Source organism: Sus scrofa, chromosome X, assembly GCF_000003025.6.
Source record: "Sus scrofa isolate TJ Tabasco breed Duroc chromosome X, Sscrofa11.1, whole genome shotgun sequence".
Classification (NCBI taxonomy): Eukaryota; Metazoa; Chordata; class Mammalia; order Artiodactyla; family Suidae; genus Sus; species Sus scrofa.
The window spans coordinates 11,800,387-11,828,251 of record NC_010461.5 but is presented as its reverse complement, the minus strand read 5'-3'; the positions used below and the strand labels follow the sequence as shown (position 1 = coordinate 11,828,251).

At 43.6% G+C, this 27,865-nt stretch overlaps 1 protein-coding gene across 6 annotated transcripts; it reads left to right on the top strand.

Annotated features, from left to right (window-relative positions):
- Nucleotides 1-27,706, top strand: ASB9 (ankyrin repeat and SOCS box containing 9). 6 transcript variants are annotated; one of them, XM_013985902.2, is made up of 8 exons: nucleotides 1-161; nucleotides 469-672; nucleotides 7,973-8,052; nucleotides 14,291-14,398; nucleotides 16,770-16,920; nucleotides 19,618-19,752; nucleotides 21,346-21,537; nucleotides 27,491-27,706. In XM_013985902.2, exons 2-8 carry the CDS (start codon nucleotides 579-581, stop codon nucleotides 27,613-27,615), a joined length of 885 nt encoding a protein of 294 aa, XP_013841356.1. In that variant the 5' UTR covers nucleotides 1-161; nucleotides 469-578; the 3' UTR covers nucleotides 27,616-27,706. The 6 variants fall into 6 exon arrangements, with proteins under 6 accessions (XP_013841356.1, XP_005673472.1, XP_005673473.1 ...); XM_005673415.3 differs by having other exon boundaries at nucleotides 160-297; XM_005673416.3 differs by having other exon boundaries at nucleotides 160-297; nucleotides 21,346-21,605.

The window sequence follows — 27,865 nt, the reverse complement described above, 5'->3', positions numbered from 1 at the left end:
GCTTTCTCAGCTCCCAGGTTCTAGGGCTTGTCTCAACAACAAGAAACCCCCAAATAACAAACAGACCCCAGCAGGGCAAAGAAGTTGCAGCGAGCGAGGAGGGAGTGGTTGTTTTTCTTCATCCCCACCCTGTTCTCTGGGCTCTCCAAAAGTTACAAACTGTGAGTTTCCTGCCTGATAAACCTCAAGGCTTCCTCACTGATTGGTCTCAGTTTTGGAAAGGACGTGACATCAGCAACTTTGCAGACTTGGGGCTAGGGGGCTGTTGCGGGCTTTGGGCAGCCTCCAGCCAGCTAGGTAGGTGGAGTGAGAGTGAGAGACAGAGAGAGAGACAGTGAGAGAGAGAGAGAGAGAGAGAGAGAGAGAGAGAGAGAGAGTGTGTGTGGGTGTGCATGCGCGCGCATGTCTGTCTGACCACAGGTAGTATTCAGATTACTCTGCCTGTTCTCTCCTCTGCCATCTGACCAGGACTGTGCGGCTCAGCCCCGGAATTTCCCAGGAGCAGGGGGAGCATGGAATTTGGACTTTTCTGAGCAACTGAAGTGGAGCGTGGAGCTTGCCTGGACCAGGAGGGCACCATGGATGACAAACCACTGGGCAGCAACGGCAGCAAGCCCCCAAGGCCAGGAGACGCTCCTGACGTCAGGCTCCTTTCCAACCCATTGATGGGGGGTGAGTGGAGGGGCCGTGGAGAGAGCGCGCTGGGGAGGTTGGTTATCACGCTTAGAAGGAATGAGGGCTGAGTGTCGGGCGATCTCAGTGGTCCTTCTGAGACGAGGCCACGGGGCAGTTACTGGACAGCTGTCCCCAGCTTGCTGGTATCTGTCCTTCACATGGTTGTTCAGAGGTGGGCACACCTCTATGTATCGGCGGGGTCCTTTAGACCAAAGTCAATGATCACAGTTTAATCTCTAGTACAGACTTCAGCTCCAAAGAATTTTTCTCTGTGGGTCAAATGTATCATTTCCATGGGAGGTTTAAAAGATAACTTATAAATGGGAACATCTTTCCTGCGAAAAGTTTGTTAAAGGTCATAGGTGTTTGGTGTTTGGGCGGAGCTGGCTTTATAAACGATGTCCAAACATTGAGCACTGATTGATTTGCTTTAAAAGGAGACTTTTTTTTTTTTTTAAACTTTGGTGAAGTGTCTACAGGTGCAATTTTCACAGGTGGCGCACTGTCTTTGCTAATGTATAGAGTCTCACGCCCCTGGAAAACTGTCACTTCCTGTGAACACTCGCCAGGTACCTGCGGGCTTAAAGGATTCTGAAAAATGGATCTAGGCATGAGAGGCAAGAGGATTATATTCAGCACCCTGATAGGCTGCCTACAACATTTGTCAGTCAAAGGGACAAAAAGTGGGGACCTGGCCATCAGCCAGGACTGACAACTCTCCTACGGTGTAAGTCCTGAAGGGGGAAAAGAAGAAATGAAAGTCAAAATGCCTTCCCTCTGGCTCATTGAGGAGACAAGCCTCACTTACTCATTCCTGTATCCACTTTTCCTTGTAAAATGAGCAGAGCCCCCAACAGTGAGGAGAATTTAGATCTGCAAAGGCAGACCTAGATTAATCACAGGTATTGAGTGTGAGCTTGGAGGAGTGGGAAGCAGAATGGCACCAAAAAAATGACTTTTACAAATGGATTTCATGAGTATATTTTATTAAAGCAACAAACTAGTCAATTGGGGGAGAATCAGGGACTGGGTGGACTTCGGCATGATTGTTTTACAGCTGAGTAGCATTATGTTTGTTTTTATTTCCATGTGAGAGAGGGGCGCGGGCCACTCGTCACTGTTGACAGTTTCTAAGGGCTGGATGGGAAGGTGAGGGTGGGCAGACACATGTATACATGGCACTGGCATAACTGGAGTGCAGTGTCTTAGTTGAGCGAGGACAAGTTTGAGAGATGGAACCTGAAAATGCAGCTTCAAAAGCTAAGTGGAAGGGAGTTCTCATTGTGGCTTAGCATAATGAACCTGACTAGTATCCATGAGGATATGGGTTCGATCCCTGGCCCCATTCAGTAGGTCACATATCCAGCATGGCCATGAGCTGTGGTGTAGGTCACAGAGCAGCTTGGATCCCACGTTGCTGTGGCTGTGGCGTAGGCTGGCAGCTGCAGCTCCGATTCACGATTCGACCCCTAGTCTGGGAACTTCCATACGCCACAAGTGTGGCCCTAAAAATACAAAAAAAAAAAAAAAAAAAAAAGAAGAAGAAGAAGAAGAAGAAAGAGAGTAGAGTTTAGCCTTCATGAGGCAGGAAATTTGGAGCCCTTGATGGTTCTGGCCACAATGAATGTTGTAAGTAAATCATTCTGGTAGCACCTGTAAGGATGGATTGTGGTGGATTGACAAGGAATTCTTGCACCTATCCATTGCTTCTCAAACCCATATACATCAGCATTACCTGGATGGATTGGTAAAATACAGATGGCCCAGCCCCACCACTTCTGACATAGTCATAGGTCTGGGGTAGTGCCTGGGAATCTGTATTTATAACGAACTCCCAGGGGATGCTGACGGTACTGGTTGGGGACCTCGCTTGGAGAACCACTGCATGAAGCTGTTGTCTGGATCAAGCTCTGGAAATGACAGTGAAAGGGAAAACAGGGGTGACAATTTCAAAGGAAAGGGAAATCAGGCTATGTTGCTGGATAAATTAAATATTGGGGCTAAAGGAGAGGAGAGGCCAAAGCTGCAACATTTTCAAAGCCTAAAAGGGCGAGACAGGAGAGAAGTTGGGAAGGAGAGCTGGCTTGCGAGCAGAGCTCTGGAGTTCACTTTTGAACCTGCAAGTGACAATGCCAGTGCCCAGGGCACTGCCTGATGGTCCAGAACAGAGGCTGGGGAATGGATGCGGATGGGGAATCAGACCCCAGGATGTTCTGCAGAGGGGCTGGCTTGAAATTCTGCAGAAGGAGACATTGTCTCATGTCCAACTGCTGACAGCGCCAAGGCTGGACTGTAGGACCAGTAAGTCAGACAGTGAAGCAGGACGAGATGTGGATGCTGTCATTTCACAGGGACTAAAGGAAGAGAAGTTGTCCAAGAAGCAGAGGTCACAAGGGTAGATGGCAGGACCCCTCCACTCTCCCACCTCCTCTTTCTACATCTGACCCACCAACTCCTATATCTTCCCACCCAGCCGAGCCACTGCCCCCACGCAGCCCTCCCAGACAGCCTCCTTTTCCCTTCCCAAGTGGAGTCTCTCCCTTCCTTCTGGGTGTCAGTCCTACCCCTCGGGCTGAACCTCACTTATAGCTGGATTGCATCTGTGTAGGCTTCTGAAGTCTTGACCTTGGTGACGTGTGGAACGGGAAGCACTCAGAATGTTCTCTCCCAATGGCGCTGATGAAAAACTCAATTCAGGTGAAGCCTGATCACTCCCCCTCCCTGGCCCCGCACAGGACCCCGTTGGAGGGAAAGTCAGGCCCAGGTGTGCTTGGTCTTGGGGAACTTTCAAGGCTGCTCCCACCTGCTCTTGCAGGCTTTTCTTTGCCCCCTTCCCTGGAGAAACGGAGGAAAGAATGCAAAGATGGTGCAGAGGTTGGGATGACGCATCTAACCAGCCAGGAAAGAGCAAAGACAGTTCCCTGCCTCCCCGACCCCCTCCCACCCCCTCCCAGATGCCAGAAGAGGAAAGATTGTTCCCTCCAGCCTTTGGAGAGTGTGTGGCTGGGAGGACTCCTTCATTTCAGACTTGTGGCCTTCAGAACTCTGAGACAATGAATTGCTACTGCTTAAGTCATGTAGTTTGTGGTGCTTTGGTACTTTGTTATGGCAGCCCCAGCAAATCTAATTGTAAACACAGGGCCCAGACCCTGTCCACTATTGGCACGCACACTGAACCGACCCCATCATGTCCCGGAGACTGGAGGCAAGTGCTCCCACCCTCTCTTTTACCCCCTTGACCTTGCAAAATGTTTCCTAGGAGGAAGAGATGGATGCTACTCCCAGAACTCACTGGGGGCTCTCAGAGCTTCCTGAATAGCTCTTTTCAGAGTGTACCAATTAGTGCATTTGACATCTCTTCTGAAATAATGGAAGTTAAAAACAGTCATTCCAGAAATTGCAATAAAATGAAGCGGCAGCCTTCCTAATGTGCTGCACGGTTTGATGGAGTCTCAGTTTACAAGTAAGGTAAGTTGGATGGCAGTAGTTGGAGGGCTTGTGGGATCATTTCATTAGGGGAGCTCCCTGCCCCATTTTTAACCTTCAGCTACATACTGGATCTATGGCATTGCTACTGACCTTGTTTGGCATCAGTTTCTTGGCAGTAAAACCAATAGATCCTGGCTGAACAAGTACTGGGGAAGAATCTTTAATATATACTAAGCGCTTAGTTGTCGAGTTGTATAGATATAATGGCTCTTGAGTTTCAAATACTTCCTTGGCGTCAGGGGAAAGGGGACTGTGACCTTGATTGTCGTCTTCATCCAGCTTCCTACTGTGGGGAGCATCCATGTTCTGGCAGGAATAGGCCCCCTTTACTGTTTATTCTGCTCTCTCCCCAGTTGTCAGCAGGAAGGCAGGCAAATCTGCTCACATGTTGAATTTGGGGCTCTGCTTGTGATGTGGGCTCTGGAAACCCTGGAGAAACATCTGGATATCCTGTCATTGCTTTTAAGAGCTACAGAGAGTGTGTGGACTGATCCATGTTGCAAATTGTGGCATTTGCTAAATGAGCTATATATAAAATGCATGCTGTCATTGTGAGAAGAATAATCAACCTTTCACAATTTAAAGTCTTTAGATAATCATTCAAGTGTTCAGAGACCAGCTGAGGCTAAAGTCTTTTGTATAAATTTGAGATGAGTTTTAGCTTTACAAGGACCTAAGGTTTTTTTCTGGGCTGGAATATAGGCACACTATGATAGACTCACCAAATCCTAGTCGGAAAGGACTGCAGATGGGAATCTAAAGCGATTCAGCTGCTTTGGACAATAGTCTGGCAGTTTCTCAAAAGGCTAAGATGGGCTTACCTTATCATACAGCAATTCCTCTCCTACATGTAAACCCAAGACAATTGAAAACATATAGCCACTCAACAATTTGTACATGAGCGTTTATAGCAGCATTGTTAATAACAGCCAAGAAGTGAAAACAACACAAATGTCTATTAACTTTTTGGTCTCTCTCTACAAATATTATTTGGCCATAAAAGGGGATGAAGTATTCATATGTGGTATAGTGGTGGATGAACCTTGCAACATTATGCTCCATGAAGGAAGCCAGTCATGAAGGAACACCTCCATTTATTTTCATATAAATGATTCCATTTATATGAAAAGTCCAGAATAGGCAAATCCGCAGAGATGGAAAGTAGACCAGTGGTTGCCAGGGGTTGGAGGGAAGTGGAAATGGGGGAGTGACTGCCAGTGGGCAAGAGGTTTCGTTTAGGGATGGTGGAAATGTTCTAAAGTTGATTGTGATGATGGATGTACAACTATGTGAAATGCACTGAAAACCAATGAATTGTACATGATTGTACACTTTGAAGAGGTGAATCGTGTGGTATGTGAATTACAAATCATTAAAGTGGATAGATATTTAGTCCTCCACCACGTGTGCCAGGACAATGGCCCATGATTCTCAAAGACACAAACTGTCTCTGCTTTGTAAATAGTATGTTCTGAAGTTCCCGTCATGGCTCAGTGGTTAATGAATCTGACTAGGAATGATGAGGTTGCAGGTTTGATCCCTGGCCTCGCTCAGTGGGTTAAGGATCTGGCATTGCTGTGAGCTGTGGTGTAGGTTGCAGACACGGCTCGGATCCCATGTTGCTCTGGCTGTGGTGTAGGCCAGCGGCTACAGCTCTGATTCGACCCCTAGCCTGGGAACCTCCACATGCCGCAGGAGCAGCCCTAGAAAAGGCAAAAAGACAATAAATAGATACTTAAATAAATAGTACATTCTAATGCAGGGGTACAAAACCTTAGGTCGTCTCCCCCCCCCCCCTTGGAGAAGTACATAATTCTTTACCTGAAAAAGAAGGAGCAGTGTTTCCATGATGAATGCACAGAAAGTCAAGCCCATTTGGGTCTGTGCTTGATAATATAATTGCACCATTTTTATGAAATGAAAAATATAGTATCATGGCACCATTTTTTATGAAATAAACAGAGTTACAGTTGAGGACCCAGATCACCTGCCTGGCTGTCCACTCTCATTATCTGAGGTAGCTCTAAGAAAGCTTGGGGAGTGTGGCAGCTGTTTCTTAGCAGCTGAGCAGTTGGAAGGAAACATGGCTTAATCATCGCACACATGGTGATCCAAGCGATTTTCAGGACATTTCTCATTTCTTGGCTCTTTCCTCTCACTCAGGAGTGTGCGTGGATGGTATTTTGCCTTAGTAGCAACAGGGTGGACAGAGTTGTCCTTTGAATTCTAATTTCGAGATAAATCTTTCCATCACTGCTGTCTGGATTGCAGGCCCTGAGCCCCAGAAGCAGCAGTATTTTTCCATGAGAGAGTTAGGAGCCTCAGAGAAGGTTGTGAGGACACTAATTTTCTTTTGTGCATATGGTTTGGGAGGTTAGGAGAAGCCACTTCACTGGAGGTACCTGGAGCACCTCACTGAGCCCAGAAAGGAAGCCCTGGGAGGGCAGCGTATCTGCGGGCGCCTTCTGCCTCCTCTGCTCTCATAAATGCCTCATGAATCCATCTGGAGGGATGGTCACTTGCTCTCCAGGATGGGTTTTCCAGGACCCTCATAGCTCCAGGTGGCAGGCCCACCTCAGCCAGCATGTGCTAAGTGTGGAGTGGTCTAACCTCCTTCTTGACGGCTGTGCATTGGCCAGGCTGTAGAACTACCCTTGTTCTCCAGGTCTCCTGAGCTTAGCAGAGATCCAGTTCCTTCATGAGGCATGACTGCGATGGGACCATCCTGCCTTGTTTGCACATAGTGTGTTTGCTCTAGCAGGCCGGGCTGGAGCGGCAGCAAGCTCAGACGAGCCTCCTCACGTTCCCCTCCCTGCTTTTGTTTGTTCTGGCAACCAAATGTGCTGGAGATGAGAAGAGTTCACGTCTGTGCTGCATTCAGGTGACATCCAGTCAAGGAGAAAGGGAGGAAAGCATTTAATGTATCAGGATAGGTTTTACAGGCTTCCTTCCTAAGCAAGCGTACCCTTTCCATATGCTTGGAGAATACAGTTGCTATTTTAAATAGCGGTGACTGTGGGGTATCATTGAGTCTCTGTGTAGTGTTAGGGCAGGATAATAATAGTAGCTACTAGGTGCTGAGCTATGGGTAACTAAGGATATTACCATCCTGACTTTACAGAGGAGGAAACGGAAGCTCAGGGTCTGCTCAGGGACCTGCAGCCTGGAAGAAGTCAAGCGGCCCTGAATTCAAAGCTTTCTCTGAATCACACTGGCTCACTGCCTTTGGGGGTAAATGATGTTCCTTTTACAAGGTTAGACTAAACCATGATTTGCACTTGATATTGGGATAGGAGGGAGGTAATCCAGAAATAGATACGCTTCTGTTTAAGTTTGATTCCAAACCTAATGGTGTATGTAATTACAAGATTAATACTATTAGTATATGGCACTGTTTGCTGAGATAGCAGAGTTTGTATTTCACCCAGGAAACTAGGCTGGTAACCACAGCTTAACACACTGATGCTGGTCATTAGTGAAGTTCTCATTTAACTGAATGGACCATTTGCCTTTGAAAGCAGTGTGTCAGGGGAAGTACAGTCATCTGTCATCCCAACCCACTTCTTTTGTCCTCAGTTTGGACACTGGCTATAGTCATTTATTTAGCTAGCTAGATACTGCAAATGAACTTTGTACAAGAAACATCCATAGAGGGGTGAAATGCTGAAGTCCTAATGGGCGTGTTGGATGATTGACTCTGATATCGCCTTCCAGTAAGACCCGTGAGGCTCTTATTGATGGGCAAGGATGAGCCTCTGGGTCTGAATTGTGTCAACGGGATGTAACTTGTTGCTCCCTTTTCATGTAGATATTGTGTCCGACTGGTCGCCTGTGCATGAAGCTGCAATTCACGGACGTCTGCTGTCTTTGAGGAACCTCATCAGCCAGGTAGGCAACTTTTTGAAAAAAAAAAAAAGATAAATGTTAAACAGATTATATTACTCAACATGCTGAGAAAAAGAAACCATAGTCTGATATTAAGGTATAAATTTCCTCTTCAGCAAAATGAGATGAATCCTGTCCTATCTAACCACTTCTTTACTTGGAGGTTGGCATGATCCTAGAGTTTAGTGTAATTTGATGCACATAGTAGGTTCTAAAATAAATATCTATTGAATGAATATGTTACTGCAAATGGCATTATTTCATTCATTTTTATGGCTGAGTAGTATTCCATTGTATATATGTGTCACATCTTAATCCATTCATCTGTTGATAGACATTTAGGTTGTTTCCATATCTTGGCTATTGTAAATGGTGCTGCTATGAACATTGAAATGCATGTATCTTTTTGAATTAGAGTGTTCTCTAGACAGATGCCCAGGAGTGGGATTGCTGGATCATATGGTAGTTCTAGTTTTAGTTTTTCAAGGAACCCCCATATTGTTTTCCATGGTGGTTGCACCAATTGACATTCCCACCAACAGTGTAGGAGGGTTCCCTTTTCTCCACACCCTCCCCAGCATATATTGTTTGTAAAGGAAACCTGTTAAACAAATGTATGGCATAGTATATGAACTTCTTTATTAATGCATTACATAACAAGATTGAGTGGTGATTCTAATGATTACTATACTTTCTAAATAGCATGAATATAAATTTTGAGATACTTTAAATAGTTACAGTAATTATAATGCATTTAAAAAAATCTGTGATTCCTCTCTGTGTTAGTTCTATATACTGCTATAACTATCGTGGTTTGTAGTCTTCACAATTGAAGGACATGATAAATTTCAAGTAGTAGTTAGTAGAAATAAATGTACTTTGAAAAAATTCCAATTTCACGAACTTATCCAGACTAAGAAATCCTCCTGTAAGAAAACAATTTCTAAAGACAAACTTCAGACTACTTTAAGCCACCTTCTTAAGTGATTTTGGTAGCAGCAGCCTATTAAAAATAGAAATATAGATAATAACACGTTAACTCTAGCTAAATGAAGTTAAGCTGATTCTCATATAAAATGAAACATTTACCTTATTTTGATAGGGTGAAAAATGATCATTGCACCTTTTATATATTACTTATTATATTGAATGTATTCATTTATATTCTGAATTTATATATTTACTGAACATTACCTAGAACCATGTCTTTTTTTTTTTCTTTGCTTTTTAGGGCCACACCTGAGGCATGTGGAAGTTCCCAGGCTAGAGGTTGAATCAGAGCTGCAGCTGCCGGCCTATGCCACAGCTACAGCAATGCAGGATCCAAGCTGCATCTGTGACTTGCACCACAGCTCCTTGCAATGCCCCATCCTTAACCCACTGAGCAACACCAGGGATGAAACCCACATCCTCATGGATGAGTAGATAACTGAGGAATTTTTTCCTCATGGCAAAAGCTGAAGCATAGTAGAGTAAGCCCAACCATGAAAGAATACCTCCAATCTGCTTATGTTACATCTGCTAATATCCCATTGGTCAGAGCAAGTCAGATGACCAAGTCCAAAGTCAAGGATCAAGGAAGTACATTTTGTTAACCATGAGGTCATGGCAAGGGTGTGAATGTATTACAGTGCTACAGGAGAGTAAAGAATTAAGGGCAAAAATTCAGCCTATTACAATACCTGTATGAGTTTGGGATAATTAACTAAGGTGACATTATGTAAATTACCCACTCCAGTTAATCCTCACAATTGAGGAGTATCTATTTTATTACAATCTAGCACTTCATGTAATCAAAGAATATGAAAAGCACTGCTGCTAAACAAACCTTTATTTTAGTCAGGGGAATAAGACCAAACATTCAAATGGCTATAGCAAAGAGAAAAAAAAAGTACAAAAAAAAAATTCTCACTTGGTCCAAGAAGAGAGAAGCTGAATCTGTAACTAATTACTCTTTACCATGGCTTCACATTAAACTAGTGTGAGATTTAAAAAAATGTAGTAATATCTGGGCCTAGATATTCTGATTTAGCCTAGGGCAGTCTTCATGCATTCATTTTCTTAAGCTCCTCTAGAACCACTAAGTTCAGGAATTTTTTTTTAAAAACGGCTATTTTGACTACAGAGAAAGAGAAGTATATTTGACATGAAAGAGAAGTAGCATGTAGAAAGGAATAAAAAAGACTGATGGGTTGGATTTCGTTAAACTTAAGAACTTCTTCATCAAAGGCAGTATTTTAAAAACAGTATTTTAAGGGAGTTCCCATTGTGCCTCATCAGTAACGAACCCGACTAGTATCAATGAGGATGCAGGTTCGATCCCTGCACCGCCTCAGTGGGTCAGGGATCCAGTGTTTGCTGAGAGCTGTGGTGTAGGTTGCAAATGCGGCTTGGATCCTGCATTGCCATGGCTGTGGTGTAGGTCAGCAGCTGCATTCTGATTTGACCGCTAGCCTGGGAACTTCCATATGCCGCACGTGTGGCCCTAAAAAGCAAAATTAAAAAATAAGTAGATAAATAAAATCAGAATTTTAATCAAGCTTCACATAAAATATTCGCATAGAGATGGACAGTTTATGTTAAACCCTTAGCTTAAACAATCCATTTGTATTAGCACTGTATCTCTTGTGCCATCCAGCATTTCGTATGTTTTTGTAAACAGTTCATATACAGTACATTTCTGTACTGCTTTCGTTAATGTATACATGCCTTGTTTAACTTGGAATCTATTATTAATCAATTGACTATTAAATCTGATTAAATAGTTCACCTGGAAAAAAAAGAAAATATTTGCAATATGTATATGTGGCAAAGAACTCATATTCCTAGGCTAAGATCAATATGAAAAAGACTGGCAACCCAACAGAAAAATGAGCAAGAGACTTGGGCTGGCCCTTCCAAAAAGAGGATATCCAAATGTTTAATAAATACATCAAACTGTGCTTAGTAGTAATTGGAGTAATTCAAACTACAAGTAAGAGATTATATTATCAGCTCTTCCCACGAGAAGGGTTAACTTTGGAAAGACATAACACCAAGTGTTGGTAAGAATGTGGAGCATCTGGAACTCTCATAGATTGCTTGTAGGAGTGTAAATTTGTACAAACCACTTGGGGAAATTGTTAAGGAGTATCTACTAAAGCTAAAAATATCCCTACCCTACAATCCAACAATTTCATTTCTTCTTCTTTTTTTTTTTTGCAATTTATTTATTTATTTATTTCCCCAGTACATTATTTTTTTTTCTCTTGTACAGCATGGTGACCCAGTTACACATATATGTATACATTCTTTTTTCTCACATTATCATGCTCCATCATTAAGGTTTATATGCAACAGATATGTATACATGTGTTCATCAGAAGACATGTACAGGTAGCAGACTTACATATCAGCCAAAAAAACCCTTGAAAACAATCTAACTGTCCATCAAAAGTAAGATGGAAAAATATATTTTGGTATATTACTCAGTGGAAATCTATATAGCAATGAAGATGGATGAATGAATGAGCCTGAAAAACAGGTGTTAAGTCAAAGTAGCTGAGCACACACACAAAAATACATACTTCATGGTTCAATTAATATAGCGTGCAAAACCAAGGACAACTAATCTATAATGTGAGGAGTCAGTATTATGGATGCCTTTGCAGATGAGAGGAGGATATTAATTTGGGTGGGACATATGTGGGCTTCCGGCAACCTTTTCCCCCCTTTACTTGTATAGTGGTTATTTTCTTTGTGATAATTCACTGAGGTTTACACTAAGGATTTATGAACTTTTCTTTATAACTGTTGCACTTCATTACTAGTTTTTTTTTTTTTTTTTTTTTTTTTTTTTTTTTTTTTTTTTTTTGGTTAGGTCATCAGAAAGCAATTAAGGTACCTCTTGGGCACAGTATGACCTTAATTTGGTGATTCTCAACCTAGAGTGCATATTAGCATCCCCTTGGGCTGGGGCTGGGTGTGGTTTCTTAAAAATATTGATGCCTGAATTCAGCTCCCTTTGATTATATTGCACTTGCTCTGGGATGCAGCCTGGGTATCAGGATTTTTTTAAAAGCTCCTCTGGAGATACGAATGCCCAGCCCTATAAACCTTGCCAATAAAGTCTCACTGCATGCAAGTGGTGAGGACTGGCTTTCTTGTTCCTTGAATAAAATTTTTTATGCTGCTCCCTGCAATCTTTAAAGGGCTAAGTCACAATCAGAGTGGATACTAGGAGAGATCCTAGCATTCTGAAACATCAAACCTTTAGGATGTGGCAGCTAATTGAAGGCTAAGTGATAAAGCATAACAAGAAAGCTCAGATAATAACTGCCCAGAAGTTACTGATTGCTAAGCATTTTGCATACATCGTGTTTTGATCTTCATACCATCCTTGTAGGGGAGGTACAATTATCTCCATTTTTCAGATGGAAATTAAGTCTTTGGGAGATAAGTAGCTGGCCCAAGGTCACACTGCTTGTTATGTGAAGGTGCCAACATTTTACCTTGGGAATCATTCTGCTATCCTCTCTCTGAGGTCTCAGTCCTAGGTATGAAATGAGATAGTAGTGCCATTCAGAGAATTAGGTCTGGAAGACAAGGAGCTCTTTTCAGGGGAGTTTGGTTGGCAAAGGCTGAATTTATGGTGTGATCTGGGTCTCTGGGTGGTTATGTCTTAGCAGAGGATTAAAAACATGTCCTGGGGATGGAGATTTAGATTTGAAAGCCATCTACAGAGAGAGTATTGAGGGAAAAGAAAAGGATTTGAGGGCAAATCCTTGAGGAAATGCCTGCATTAGGAGATGTAAGGACCAGAAGGATAGAGTTAGTGAAAGAGACAGAAAAAAAGGCAGCCAGAGGCTGCAGATAATTCCAGGTAGTGTTCTCTCTGCCTTAGAAGCCAAGGGAGAGGTTTCATGAGGACAGGATGAATATGTGGCAAATCCAGAGGTGGAAGGAAGTGGGGGATAGAGCATTGCATCCTGGTTCCCATAAGGAGGAAGTCACTGACGATCTTTAAAAGCAGTTGCAGCAGGATCGTGTTGGTAGAGAGTGAGAGAAGGGGTAAAAGTGGAGACAGTGGGGATAGACTATTTTAAAAAAGGGTGGGGGAGTGAAGGAAGGAAGAGTGTTGAATGGTTGCTTGGCAGAGGGTCAGGATTGAGGGATGGGAAGACTTTGAAAGCAAAAACAAAGTGTGCCTAAAGAGGAGAGCAGGGGGTAATGCAAGTGAGAAGGCGAATGAAGGACAGTCATGGGAGTGGCAGTGGGATTGGGGGCAGGGACCAGCTGAGGTCATGGGCTATTAGAGTGACCTCATGTGTTTCTTCCTCAAAGAAAGGAGCAATGGAAGAGGGGAAGACTGGAGACATGCAGAGAGATTCTAGGGGTGGGGAGAAGCGGAATGTAGGAAGCTCTCACTTCCAATGCCTTCGACCTCCTTGGTAAAGTAAGAAGGAAGTGATGATTCTGATGAACATGAGTGAGATGGGTGCTCATGATCTTCCTTTCTGCCGAGTATAGGGAAGGAAGTGGTAACTGTGAACAGGATGCAAGTTAAAGCCTAACTTTGTTGTAGTCAGTTGGTTCAGCCTGAGGTGGCATGTGATTGGGGGCTGGGACAGAAAGTTACCAGGCACTGAGCATTGTGTCACCCATGGGTGCCCTGATACTGCACAGCCCCAAGGACCCATCAAAAACAGCTTTTGATTATAGACTGAGACTAGGGGGCAATTGATGATAGAAATATTAAATAAACTATTCAGTCCATTAAAAAAAAAAAAAAACCTGAAAGCCACTATAGACCAGAGCCTCTGTGAAGTAATGAATTAAAAATTACCTGGCAATGTTAGGTGGGCCTGGGAAGGGGTTCTGGAAGAGTCAACATAACCTGCTTGGAAATGAGAAATTCCAAAATCCTTTACAGCACTTTGCCATCCAGCTCGCAATAAGCCAATAAGTGAGAGGCTAAGAGAGTCTGAGAGCAAGATGAAAGTCAGTCTTAAGTGTATGTACCTAAGCGTCATGTGGCCAGGTCGTAGGTATGTCTGTTTTCCCAAGTGGTTGTATTATATTCCACTCCCACTAGCAGTACTCCAGTTCCTTTTTTTAATTTATTTATTTTCTTACATCATTGTCAACACCTTAGTGTACTGTCAGGTTTTGAGCCAAGTTTACTTTTAAAAGAATTGTCTTGTATTGGTTCACGGCTGAAACCCAACCCTACCTCTTCCTTGGCCCATCTCCCCTCCTCCAGGGGTGGCCTGTGAACCTCATCACAGCAGATCGTGTGTCCCCACTCCATGAAGCTTGTCTCGGAGGTCATGCCTCCTGTGCAAACATTTTATTAAAGCATGGAGCTCAGGTAAGTGCAGCACAAATCGCATCTGGGGAACCATGGCTGAAAAATGACTATTTCTAGACCTTCTGAATAATTTTCAGCATTTTTGATTAGCCTGATTCAAAATATGAAGTGGTTTTGTTTTTGTTTTGTTTTTTTTTTTCAACAGTAATATGTCCATCAAGCTCATTTGCTTTAGCAGTAGATGAAATATTGCAATTTTAGCTTGAAAGTCATGGTTCGAGTCTATATCATTTTCTTGAACAGTCACTACTAATAAATAGCTGTTTGATTTCTGCCTTCGTTCCCATGGCTGGAAGGTGGTGAAATATTGTAGAAAACACATAACATTTGGCTCCATAATACCTGAATAATGGTTCCAGACCATCTATACCATTTATTAACATTGGAAACTTGGACAAGTTACTTAGCCTGTGAGCTTTAGAGTCTTTACATGAAAAAGAAGGAAAATCCACCCCCCCAAAAGTTACTTAGCCTGTGAGCTTTAGAGTCTTTACATGAAAAAGAAGGAAAATCCCCTCCCCAATCATGCACCATATTTTGTGGTATTATGAGGATTGAGAGAGAGAAGGCATATGATTATTATTTGGAGAATGGGAATCTGGATGGCCTAATGAGATTCTACAGAAGGAAGATGTAAAGTCATTGAATTTGAAAGTAGGGACCAGTAGGTCTTCCATGAATTAAGTCCCCTCATGATCAAAAGTGATGGGAAAATCTGGTCAGAAAATTCTATATGGCTTTCTCATATTCTCTAACCAGTATGTACTGAGCATTTTTTATGTGCCTAACTCTAAATAAACATTTTTAGGAACTTATATGCTAAATGAGGAGACAATCAGATAAACAAATGGCTGAATGTAACACTAGCTGCTTTAATAGATAAACCCTGAAATCTCTGGAGCCTAATAGAATAAAAGTTTATTTTTTGTTCATCTTCAGTTCTACTGTGGGTGTTCCCAGTTGGGTGGCTGTTTTCCAAGGGTGATTCAAGGACACAGGCTTTTTTCATCCTGTTGCTCCACTCTCTTCAAGTGGCTCCCATATGTGCTCCATTCCAGATGGCTAGAAAGAGAAAAGACATGGAGGATTGTGAATGGAAGACTTTTAAGGACCGATCTTGGTAGTGACACATGTCACTTAAGCTCATGTCCCATTGGCCAGAACTCAGGCTGTGTCTAGCCGTCAGGAAGGTGGGGAAGTGTAGTATGGCTGTGCGCCTGGGAGAGAGGAAATGAGTGTGTCGAATGCATAGCAGCTCAGCCACAGCAGGCAGTTAAAGCACACTGTTTTGATCCATTAATTTTTGCTCTGTAACAAACCACCCTGACCTAATGACTTAAGACTGTAATCATTGATTTATCTCACAATTGCTAGTGTTGGCTGGTCTGGCCTGCTTCTCTTAACCTCAGCTGGGCTAACTGAGGTGTTGGAAGTCAGCTGATGGGGGCTGGGGCTGGCTGCTTCACCATGACCTTGGCTAAGAAAGCTGGGAACTCTGGGGAGGCAGTAAATCTTTATGTGGTCTCTTATCTTTTAGCGGGTGATCTGGGCTTGTTCACATGGTGCCAGGGATCCCAAGAGCAGCACCAGAGGGCAAGCTTTCTGCTCGCATCGCATTTGTTACTGCCCCCATTGACCAGAGCAGCTCAGATGGGCAAGCCTAGCTTCAAGGACTGAAGAAATAGACTCCTCCCTCTGACGGGAGGAGTTGCAAAGCCACACTGCTAAGGGATGCGCATCCTGGGCAGAGAATCTGTGGCCATTTTTGCAAACCACCATGATATAAAATAAGGAGAATAGGCGTTCCCTGGTGGCCTAGTGGTCAAGGATCTGGCGTTGTCACTGTGCTGGCTTGGGTTACTGCTGTGGCGCTGGTTCAGTCCCCAGCCTGAGAACTTCTGCATGCCACGGGCACAGCAAAAATAGAATAAAATAATAGTAAGCTATTAAAGTTATTCTAATGAGTTTAAAAGTTCATGTTCCTGGGGAGGGCATGGAAGAGATAGAATGTGCAGGAACATCCTTGGTGCCTTATATTCCAGACCCCATTTGGTTTTTCCAAACAACGTCATGGAATTTGTTATTTTTGCCCTCACTTTATAGCTATGGAATTTAATGCTCAGAGAAGTTAAATAATAGCTTGAAAATGGTGAAGCTTAGATTTGAATCTAGGACACCCCCCTGCCTGCCTTCATCCTTGAGCTTTTCATTTTTTTCTTTTTTCTTTTTTTGGCCACACCTGTGGCATGTGGAAGTTCCCAGGCCAGGGATTGAACCCACACCATAGCAGCGACCCAAACCGTTATAGTAACAATGCCAGATCCTTAACCCACTGCACCACAAGGGAACTCCCTGGAGCTTTTCTTTATAGGTGAATGGTGTTACTACAGACTGGCATACTCCCTTGTTTAACGCTTGTGTCAGCGGCAGCCAGGACTGCGTGAATTTGCTTCTGCAGCATGGAGCCAGCCCTCAACCTGCCAGTGATCTGGCATCTCCCATCCATGAAGCTGCTAAGAGAGGTAAATCTGTTGAGAATTTAAGTTGTCCACTCACTCCTTCAAGGGACATCTTACCTTCGAAAGGAAGAGGGAAAAGGAGGTATATGGAGCAGTCCTTCTCCCTGTGGGATCCTGGGGCCAGAAGCATCAGCATGACCTGCCATGCAAATGCAGATCCTTGACCCCATTCCAGACCCACCGAGACAGTAACTTAGGGGTGGGGCCCAGCCACCTGTGTTTGGTTTAATAGGCCCTGTGGGTGATTCTGATGCACCATAAGTTTGAGAAGCACCCTTTTAGAACATTTGGAATGTTGTTCATTGCTGTGTTTCTGGAACATGGCCTGGCATATAGTAGACTGACTATCCTTCCGCATTTGTGGAATATCTTGTTGCAACCAGGACCCCATAACATCAAGTTGTTCTATGAAACAAACTATATGCTCCTATTTGGGGGCCTTAAAGAATGTTGTGTCAAGGCTACCTAGGTTTGCTAAGTGAAACAAACTTTCAGTTTTTGGAAATATAAGATGTTACATACAGTTTGGGGTCATTTTCCCCACCCCTAGATTTATTGAGATATAATTTACAAATAAAACTGTGTGTACTGGAAGTTCCTGTTGTGGCTCAGCAGAAACGAATCTCATTAGTATCCACAAGGATGCGGGATCTGTCCCTGGCCTCGCTCAGTGGGTTAAGGATCCGGCGTTGCTGTGAGCTGTGGTGTAGGTCACAGACGCAGCTCCCATTCCACTCCTAGCCTAGGAACCTCCATATGCCGAAGCTGCAGCCCTAAAAAGCAAAAAAAAAAACACAAAAAAAAGAAAACAAACAAAAAAAAACCCCTGTGTATAGTTAAGGTATATAATGTGATGATTTGATATACATATATATTCTGAAAGGATTACCATAAGCAAGTTAAGTAACATATCTATTACATCATGTAATTACCTTTTTTTGATGGTGAGAACGTTTAAGATCTACTCTCTTGGCAAATTTCAAGTTTATAATATAGCTTTATTATATAGTCACCATGCTATATGTTAGATCCCCAGAATTTATTTGTGTGGGTAATTTTTTCATAAAGTCACAGTTTTCCTGCTATTTTTTTTCTTTCTTTTTTTTAGGGCCACACCTGCAGCATACGGAGTTCTGAGGCTAGGGGTCCAATCAGAGCTGCAGCTGCCAGCCTACACCACAGCCACAGCAACTCGGGATCCAAGCCGTGTCTGTGACCTACACCACAACTCACAGCAATGCTGATCCTTAACCCACTCAGCGAGGCCAGGGATCAAACCTGTACCCTCATGGATACTAGTCAGGTTCATTACTGCTGAGCCACATTGAGAACTCCTTTTTCTGCTCTTCTTAACTCTGAGACAAGAAATAAAATGGAAAGTTTTGCTTTTCTCCAGTTCCTCCTCCTTCTCCTCCTCATGATGACCATGCTTTGCAGGAGGGTTGTTTCAGCCATTTCACCAAATGGCTTGCCGTGATCTTTACAGCAGCCCCGTTTAACTGGATCCACCGATATTATAATCATCTCCCAAAGCATTGGCATTGCTTCATGGGGAGCCGTGCCAACTCAACATATTCACTGGACACATGAAACTAAAATGGTATCACAAGGTAAATGCAAAGGAGCAATGTTTCAAGTGTGACATTCTAGGAGTTCCCACTGTGGCTCACCAGGATTGGTGGGGTCTCTACAGCACCAGGATGCAGGTTCGATCCCTGGCCCGGCACAGTGGTTTAAAGGGTCCTGAATTGCCCCAGCTGGGTTGCAGCTATGGCTCAGATCTGATCCCTGGTCCAGGAACGCCATGTGCCATGGGGCAGCCAAAAAAAAAAAAAAAAAAAAGTATGACATTCTAGCCCAAGGAAGAGTGATTCTGCTTTCACCAAACTTTGTTGTCCACACTGGGCCACTCACTCTGGATTTGGCACCTTCTTCTAAGCCTCGCCTGTGCCTACCATGGCCTGTTTGTCCCAGAGCCTGCCCTTGGTGAGGTTGTAAGTTTCCTTCCCTGTCCAGTGGCCCACTCTGTGCCCTTTCTTCTTCAGGTCCGCCTTTATCTATTTATTTAAAAAATTTTTTTATTTTTATTTTTAGAGCTTTACCCACGGCATATGGAAGTTCCTGGGCTGGGGGTTGAATCAGAGCTGCAGCTGCCAGCCCACACCACAGCCACAGCAGCACAGGATCCGAGCAGCATCTGTGACCTACACTGCAGCTCATGGCCCCGCTGGATCCTTAACCCACTGAGTGAGGCCAGGGATTGAACCTTAACCCACTGAACGAGACCAGAGATTGAACCTGCCAGGGATACTAGTTGAGTTCATTACCGGTGAGCCACAACAGGAACTCCAGGTCTACCTTTAGTCTCTGTTCTTCCATACCTCTCCCAAACTCTCACCTCAGTTTCTCTGCTCAGACTGATGACAGAGCCACAAACGACTGAAGAAGGTGGAATAGTTGCTGGTTGTTTCCAGTGGCTGGTAAACACAAAGGGACTTCTACCCAGAGCTGTAGATCACATGTTATGGTCAACCCATTATCTGGTGGCAATGCTGAAGATTATTCCCTAAGTAAAAGACATAGGTTTTAGTACCTGGATAAGTTTTCAGAGAATTTAAACACACAAAAAATGAGCAAGGTGGTGTTTCCCTAACTAAGAGAGTTTGTGCCATGATTGTTTTCTCCCACTATGGGCTGCAGGCCACATGGAGTGCATCGAGACTCTTGCGGCTCATGGCGGTGACATTGACCATAACATCAGCCACCTGGGCACACCTTTATATTTGGCTTGTGAAAACCTGCAGGTAGCCTGTGCCAGGAAGCTTCTGGAATCAGGTAAAACCCAAAGCAACGCAGAACAAGGAAAGTAAATGCCAAGTAAATTAAAGGGATTCGAAAGCTATTTGTATTGTAGCAGAGGAAGGAGTGTGGGCAGGGGAGTTGGAAAGCTCTGAGTTCATACTGGCTGTGTTCCCATGGGGAATTATTTTAAACTATTTGACCTTTAGTTCTCTTACTTGTAATGAGGAAAATGATGATGATGATGACGATATCTCCTCCCAGGGTGGTCCTCAATGGTTACTTGTTTTGCCTCGCTTTCCTCTTCCTCCCTCCCTCTGGCCAGTGATATTATTAGGCCCAGCATCACTCACACAGCTGCTGGATGAGGGCTGAGTCTTCAGATTTGGGGCCACCTCCACCAGTTCTCTTTGATTTGGAAATAGAACTTGACCCTTTTGCAGAGTTCCCATTGTGGCTCAGCGGGTTACCAACCCAACTAATATCCATGGGGATGTGGGTTCGATTCCTGGCCTCGCTCAGTGGGTCAAGGAAATGGTATTGCCGTGAGCTGTGGTGTAGGTCACAGACACAGCTCAGATCCCGTGTTGCTGTGACTGTGGTGTAGGCCAGCAGCAAAAGCTCCAATTGGACCCCTAGCCTGGGAACCTCCATGTGCCATGGGTGCAGTCCTAAAAAAGACAAAAGACAAAAAAAAAAAAAATCCAGTAACCTTTCCCTCCACTGAATGTTCTTGTAGTTCTTATTGCCTTTTACCCATGTGGTCGCTGTGACCATGAGTAAGGAGATTCGTTCTCTCTGCTTCTCTCCCTCTTTCTCTCCTCTCTCATCTTAGGTGGATTTTAAGCTCCTAGTCACAAAAGGGCCAGGTTTGGTATCCTTCACAAAGCTAAGACCGATATTAGAACAATTTTGTTAACATGTATTGAGTGGACCTAGAGTCCCATTTTATTAGAAGGAGAACAGCTCAGGCGAAGCCATATGTCCCCGTATGTCATAGTGGGAGCTGGCATCTGGGCTGCGGTAGGGATGTGTTGAGAGCATAGGGATGGAACTGAGTGGGGATGGTCCTAGAAATCTACCTTATCCCTGAAGAGGAGGACCTTGCCACCTTCCCTGTGATCTTGGGATTGGCCACCCCAATCTAGGCAATGCCATCATAATTGGTTGCCCTTCACTGTCCAAATCACATGGTCCCAAGTTTCAGGTTTGAACTTGATTGCAGTTGCTCAGTGTGTGAATGTGGCTGCCTGTTACAGATGGGATTTCACCATCTGGCGTCACTTCCGGTCTGTACTGGCTAATATCTGGGCTCCATTAATAATGCATGTTCAGCTTTCATGCCACCAGGATTTTTCTTGTTACGTATCACATGCATGTTTAGTGCCCAAAGGCCAGGTTTTAAACCTCATATGCCATATATAGCTCATGTACATTGAGTCACCTTGTCAAGTGAGATGTTGCCCATATTATTAACTGGAATAAAGTCATCTCCTGTTTTCTCAGGAGAGCTGCCGTTTCCCCCTGTGGATGCCTTTTTGTTGGGAACTTTGAGGTGCAGCGCTTTGAGCTGGGGGTGCTTGGGCTCTGCTCCTTGGCTGACTCTCTGTTGTTCTCATGACTGTTTAGGAGCGAGTGTGAACCAAGGCCGGGGGCTGGACTCCCCTCTTCATGCGGTGGCCAGGGCTTCCAGTGGGGAGCTGGCCTGCCTGCTCCTGGAGTTTGGAGCAGACACCCAGGCCAGGAATGCTGAAGGCAAACGTCCTTTGGAGCTGGTGCCTCCAGAGAGCCCCCTGAGCCAGCTCTTCTTGCAGAGAGAAGGTGCTTCTCCTTTGCCTGAACCTAAGCCCTAATCCATAGAGACTCCTGTGGGCTCTAGCAGGAGGCAGGTACTTACTGAGTTCTGACTTCCGGTCCTATAAAAAAAGATTGTGCTCTGCCTTCTGCAAATGTGGGAAGCGGAGATAATTTAGTATTTATCAAAGTACAGTGGCGGTTATATGATAAAGAACTGCCCTGCTGTTTGGCATGTTGGCACCTGGCTGTCTTGGGTGATGCAATATTCGTGTATGGGGTAGGCCAGCTTTCAAAGAATTAAGATGTTATTTTAAAATGTTAAAGTTATCTAAGCCACACTTGAGAATGGTGCTGCAGATGCCTCTTTGGGGTTGTACAATGCCCCAGGATGTCTTACTGCAGTACAGGTGGGCTGAACAATTGGGCCTTTGGCTTTGGGAGGAGGGAGTTGGGTGTTTAGAATGCAACTCATTGAGCATTAGACAGTATGACTTTCATGATTCACAGCAACCTAGAGACATACACTATTATAAATTAATCAGCACCAAATTCACACTCCTCCAGAAATAAAAATGGACACTCCTGACCCAAACCACTAAACACTGAGGTTGAGCAGGGTGTGATGGAGCAGGGGCACTTCCCTGGGCCACAAGATCAGGGGTGGGCTTGGATGGAGAGCAAAGACCCCTCTGATTGCATTCCTGATTGTCCTTTGAGGTGGAGAGCAGCCAGCTTGAGATCTGCCTTTTTTTTTTTTAACTGGAGTGTGGACTTTGTTGTGTTTCAGGGGTTGTGGGAATTTGAAGCAGGATTCTGATGTCATGTAATCTGGTTATTTTCTTCCCACATAACTGAGAATTAGTGTTTGCTCTGGGCAGAATTGTAACGTGGCCCCTGAATGCTTCTTCCTCCTACACCCACTGCCCCAAGGTGCTCATGGCCATAGCCCCTCCTTGGAGCCCCCAAACAAGGCCTGGGTCCCCGAGCAGGGGCACAGGTAACAGTCCAATGGAGACCCCTTTACATGAAGTAGTGGAATCACTGCCGGGCAACTTTTCCTGCATTTTGACAATTTCTTTTTTTCAAAAAAATTGTTATCTGTATAGACTGTCCTGATTTCTCCAGCAGACACACATGGCGCAGTGTTTAGGGCTCACCATGTTTTTTAGGGGCCCACAGGAATGTTTTGATTTCTTTTCAAATTCGGAAGGAAAAAAATGAATTGAAATCAACCCGGGTTATATCAGTCTTTATATGGACACAATTGTCAAGTTATCAGTTGTAAAATATCTTTTTTTTTTAATTGAGAAAGAGATCCACAAAGCAAAAGTGCCTCAGGGTCCCCCAAAGTCATGAAATCATATATATATATAGACACACGCACAAATGTGTGTGTGTGTGTGTGTAGACTCTCCCCTCACCACATGAAATGATCTCATTGGATTTTCAAGTTGCCTCCACTAACTTCTTTTCTACTCTATTTCCCAAAGCCATTCTGAGACACATATGTTGCCTTTAATTCACACTTTGGTGGCAGTATGGCCAACGAGCCCACTGGTTTATAAAATGTCATTTGCCCTTGGAGAGCATCGCCATTTCTTCTGCCTCCATGAGTCATTCCAGGCTGTGAGGGTATGGAGATTGGGGCCAGGCAAGCACAGAAAGCCAGACTTGCAGATTTAACACAGCACTTTCTCTCTCTGGGTGGCTCCGGAAAGGAGTTCTAGAATATGACCATCCCACCCCTCCTCCTCCACGTTGCAGAGCATCTAGAGCAGTGTTTATGCATGGTACACAATGACAGCTAAAAATGACTCAGCCTAGCACGAGGAACCACCCCTCCATGCACTTTGGTCTTTAAGCACCAGGAGTGTTGCTGGAGAAAAAGAAATTGAGACCCAAAGCAATATGCCCACTGATAAGCATAGAATCAGCTGATTCCATTATGGAGTAAAGCCAACCCCCTGAATACAAAGCATAGAGGGTCTTCCACTCTATTTATGTGGAATGAAGGCTGTAGTTGTTATATATCACCCCACTTGTGGGAAGCAACAGATAGTCACTTTCCATCAGTCATTATGCTGAGCTAAATTTGATGCCCTACTTTTGCTAATTCTCCATCAGGCTTGCTCTGACGTCTTGTTCTTTGTAATTCTTTATCAGCACTTCCTTCAGTTGTCTCTGTCCTTGTATGTTGCATGTGTGATTAGTCACATCCTTCACCATTCCTTCTCTCTGCTGTACAGCATAAATTGACACAACATTATAAATCAACTATACTTTAATAAAAGAATATTAAACAAAACCAAACCTTCCTTAATGCTTAGAGATTAAGTTCAGTTTCCCCACACTGTGCTTTTTTCAGTTTGTTAACAAATGCTGTGAGCACAGGGTGTAATCATTCTGAATATGCGCCTTGAGTCTTGGACATCATCAGGAAGGTGCCCTAAATTCCAGCAGGGACCTTCTGAATGTGCTGTGAGGGCCTGGTTGTAAATACTTCTTTTCTTTTCTTTTCCTTCCTTCCTTCCTTCCTTCCTTCCTTCCTTCCTTCCTTCCTTCCTTCCTTCCTTCCCTCCCTCCCTCCTTTCTTTCTTTCTTTCTTTCTTTCTTTCTTTCTTTCTTTCTTTCTTTCTTTCTTTCTTTCTTTCTTTCTTTCTTTCTTTCTTTCTTTCTTTCTTTCTTGTAGATGTGTCTCTTTCCACCTCTCTGTGCTCTCCATCACCTGAGAAGTATGCTTCCCAGCTTATCCGGTAGCTTGTGGGGACATGATAGGAAATTAGAGGCCACGGTACCCTCTTGTTTGCATTCTCAATGCTACTTGATATCAATTGAAGCAACATCTCTGGGGTAGGGTCCAACATCTCAGTGTAGTTTAGAGCCTGCCTTCCAAGTCTGGATTGAGGGTACTGCTTTATGGGATTCTTGAGGGTATATAGCTTTTCTTTTTTCTTTTTAGGGCCATGCCCATGGCATATGGAAGTTCCCAGGCTAGGGGGTCGAAATGGAACTGCAGCTGCTGGCCTACACTATAGCCACAATGACATGGGCTCCGTAACCCACTGAGTGAGGTCAGGGATCCAACCCTCATCCTCATGGATACCAGTTTGATTCTTAACCTTCTGAGCCACAACAGGAAATCCAGCGTTGCTTTTTTTTAAAATTTTTTTTTAGATTTTATCTTTATTAGAGTATAGTTGATTTGCAGTGTTTTAAAAAATCATTTATATATATATATATATATATATATTTTCTGCTGTACAGCATGGTGACCCAGTTATACATGCATGTATACATTCTTTTTTCTCACATTAAGTGTTCCATCATAAGTGACTAGACAAGAGTTCTCAGTGCTACACAGCAGGATCCCATTGCTAATCCATCTCAAAGGCAACATTCTGCATCTATTTACCCCAAGCTCCCAGTCCTTCCCACTCCTTCCCCTTCTCCCGGGCAACCACAAATCTATTCTCCGAGTCCGTGATTTTCTTTTCTGTGGAAAGGTTCCTTTGTGCCATATATTAGATTCCAGATATGAGTGATATCATATGGTATTTGTCTTTCTCTTTCTGACTTACTTCACTCAGGGTGAGAGTCTCTAGTTCCATCCATGTTGCTGCAAATGGCGTTATTTCATTCTTTTTTATGGCCGAGTAGTATTCCATTGTATATATACCACATCTTCCTAATCCAGTCATCTATCAGTGGTCATTTGGGTTGTTTCCATGTCTTGGCTATTGTGAATAGTGCTGTAATGAACATGCGGGTGCATGTGTCTTTCTGAAGGAAAGTTTTGTCCTGATATATGCCCGAGAGTGGGATTGCTGGGTCATATGGTAGTTCTATTTATAGTTTTCTAAGATACCTCCATACTGTTCTCCATAGTGGTTGTCCCAGCTTACATTCCCACCAAGAGTGCAGGAGGGTTCCATTTTCTCCCTACCCCCTCCGGCATTTGTTATTTGTGGACTTCTGAATGATGGCCATTCTGACTGGTGTGAGGTGGTACCTCATGGTAGTTTTGATTTGCATTTCTCTGATAATCAGGGATGTTGAGCATTGTTTCATGAGCTTGTTGGCCATCTGTCTATCTTCTTTGGAGAAATGTCTGTTCAGGTGTTTTGCCCATTTTTCCATTGGGTTGTTGGCTTTTTTGCTGTTGAGATATATGTGTTGCTTGTATACTTTAGAGATAAAGCCCTTGTCCATTGTATCATTTGAAATTATTTTCTCCCATTGTGTAAATCGTCTTTTTGGTTTCTTTGTGGTTTCCTTTGCTGTGCAAAAGCTTGTCAGTTTGATTAGGTCCCATTGGTTTATTTTTGCTTTTATTTCTGTTGCTTTGGGAGACTGACCTGAGAAAACATTTGTGAGGTTGATGTCAGAGAAAGTTTTGCCTATGTTCTCTTCCAGGAGTTTGATGGTGTCTTGTCTTACATTTAAGTCTTTCAGCCATTTTGAGTTTATTTTGGTGCATGGTGTGAGGGTGTGTTCTAGTTTCATTGATTTGCATGCAGCTGTCCAGGTTTCCCAACAATGCTTGCTGAATAGACTGTCTTTTTCCCATGTTATGTTCTTGCCTCCCTTGTCAAAGATTAATTGACCATAGGTGTCTGGGTTTATTTTCTGGGTTCTCTGTTCTGTTCCATTGGTCGGTGTGTCTGTTTTGGTACCAGACCACACTGTCTTGATGACTGTGGCTTCGTAATATTGCCTGAAGTCTGGGAGAGTGATGCCTCCTGCTTGGTTTTTGTTCCTCAGAATTGCTTTGGCAGTTCTTGGTCTTTTGTGGTTCCACATAAAGTTTTGGGTTGTTTGTTCTAGTTCTGTGAGAAATGTCATGGGTCATTTGATAGGGATTGCAGTGCATCTGTAGATTGCTTTGGGTAGTATGGCCATTTTTATAATATTAATTTTTCCAACCCAGGAGCATGGAATATCTTTCCATTTCTTTACATCTTCTTTAATTTCCTCGATTAAAGTTTTATAGTTCTCAGCATATAGGTCCTTTATCTCCTTAGATTTACAGTGTTGTGTCAGTTTCTGCTGTACAGCATAGTGACGCAGTCATATATTCATGTATATCTCTACACATTCCTTTTCTCATACCATCTTCCAAAAGTGTTTTTAATAAGCAGAGGTGAACTCCCATTGCAGTTTAGGGCTGGGGCTGGGAAATCATTTCTCTTCTTTTTACCCTATGACAGGGTTTCTCAGCCTCAGCACTATTTACATTTTGGACCAGTTGGGGGCAGTCCTGTGTGCTGTAGGATGTTTAGCACCATCCCTGGCCTCTATATACTAGATGCCAATAGAATCCCCCCATCCAAAGTTGCGACAAACTACAGTGTCTTGGAGACACTGCCAATTGTACCTAGGGATCAAAATGCTCCTCTTTCCCCCTCCTCTCCTGTTAAGAACCACTGTATTAAGATGCAAACTCTTGGCTGGATCTGTAGGCAAGGTTTGCCTTGGTTCACTTTTCACCTATGATTTGAAGCACTGGGATAGTTCTCTACAACCATATGACTTCAGATCACATACTCACGCTTCACTGATACCTCATTGTATTTAAATGACTTAAAACTGCTAAGTTATAGAATTATTCATATCCAGAAATACGACCTTTTTTAAAGGTAAAGACCAATAAGCCATTAAATATGGATTTTATTTCCATTGCTGGGAACTACATAGACCTGTAATTCCAAAATTGGCTTATATAAGCCTCCATTGGTGAGACGGAGCTTTAAATGTCTTTGTTCTAAATCAAAACTTAATGAACTCATTTCAGTTAGATACCAGACAAGAGAGAACATGGCCTAGAAATGCCTCCTACGAAACCCAGAAAATGGTCTGAAGCAGCGCCATATTATTTTCTTATAATTGTGTTATATAGCTCATGTGCCTTAAATGAAGGGAAGGAAGAGTCTTAGATCAGTGAAACTCATATGTGACTTGTCTCATGATCTTTCTCCAGGGCCACCTACTTTGATGCAGTTGTGCCGCCTTAGAATTCGGAAGTGCTTTGGGATCCGGCAACATCACAGAATCACAGGACTCAGTCTCCCCGAGGAGCTGAAACGCTTTCTCCTGCACGTTTAAATGTGTCAAGGGAGTGGAGTCACAATCAACGGTCAGACGTTATTGGGGGTTGAGGCCACTGGCATTTCAAAATAAAGTCAGGTTAATAGAGCTTGGCTAGTTTTTTTTTTTTTTTCTTTTTCAATGAGATTTTATTTTTTTTCTTTTTCAATCACACCCATGGCACATGGAATTTCCCAGGCCAGGGATAGAATGTGAGCCACAGCTGCGGCAACTCAGGATCCTCAATCCATTGCACCAGCCTGGAGAT

Bases quoted from the DNA above. Each gene is read 5' to 3' on its own strand.
- ASB9 (XM_013985902.2), top strand. From the start codon at position 579: ATGGATGACAAACCACTGGGCAGCAACGGCAGCAAGCCCCCAAGGCCA. The intron at 8,053-14,290 runs GTAGGCAACTTT...CCCCTCCTCCAG, and splicing joins TGAGGAACCTCATCAGCCAG to GGGTGGCCTGTGAACCTCAT. The intron at 16,921-19,617 runs GTAAATCTGTTG...TATGGGCTGCAG, and splicing joins CCATGAAGCTGCTAAGAGAG to GCCACATGGAGTGCATCGAG.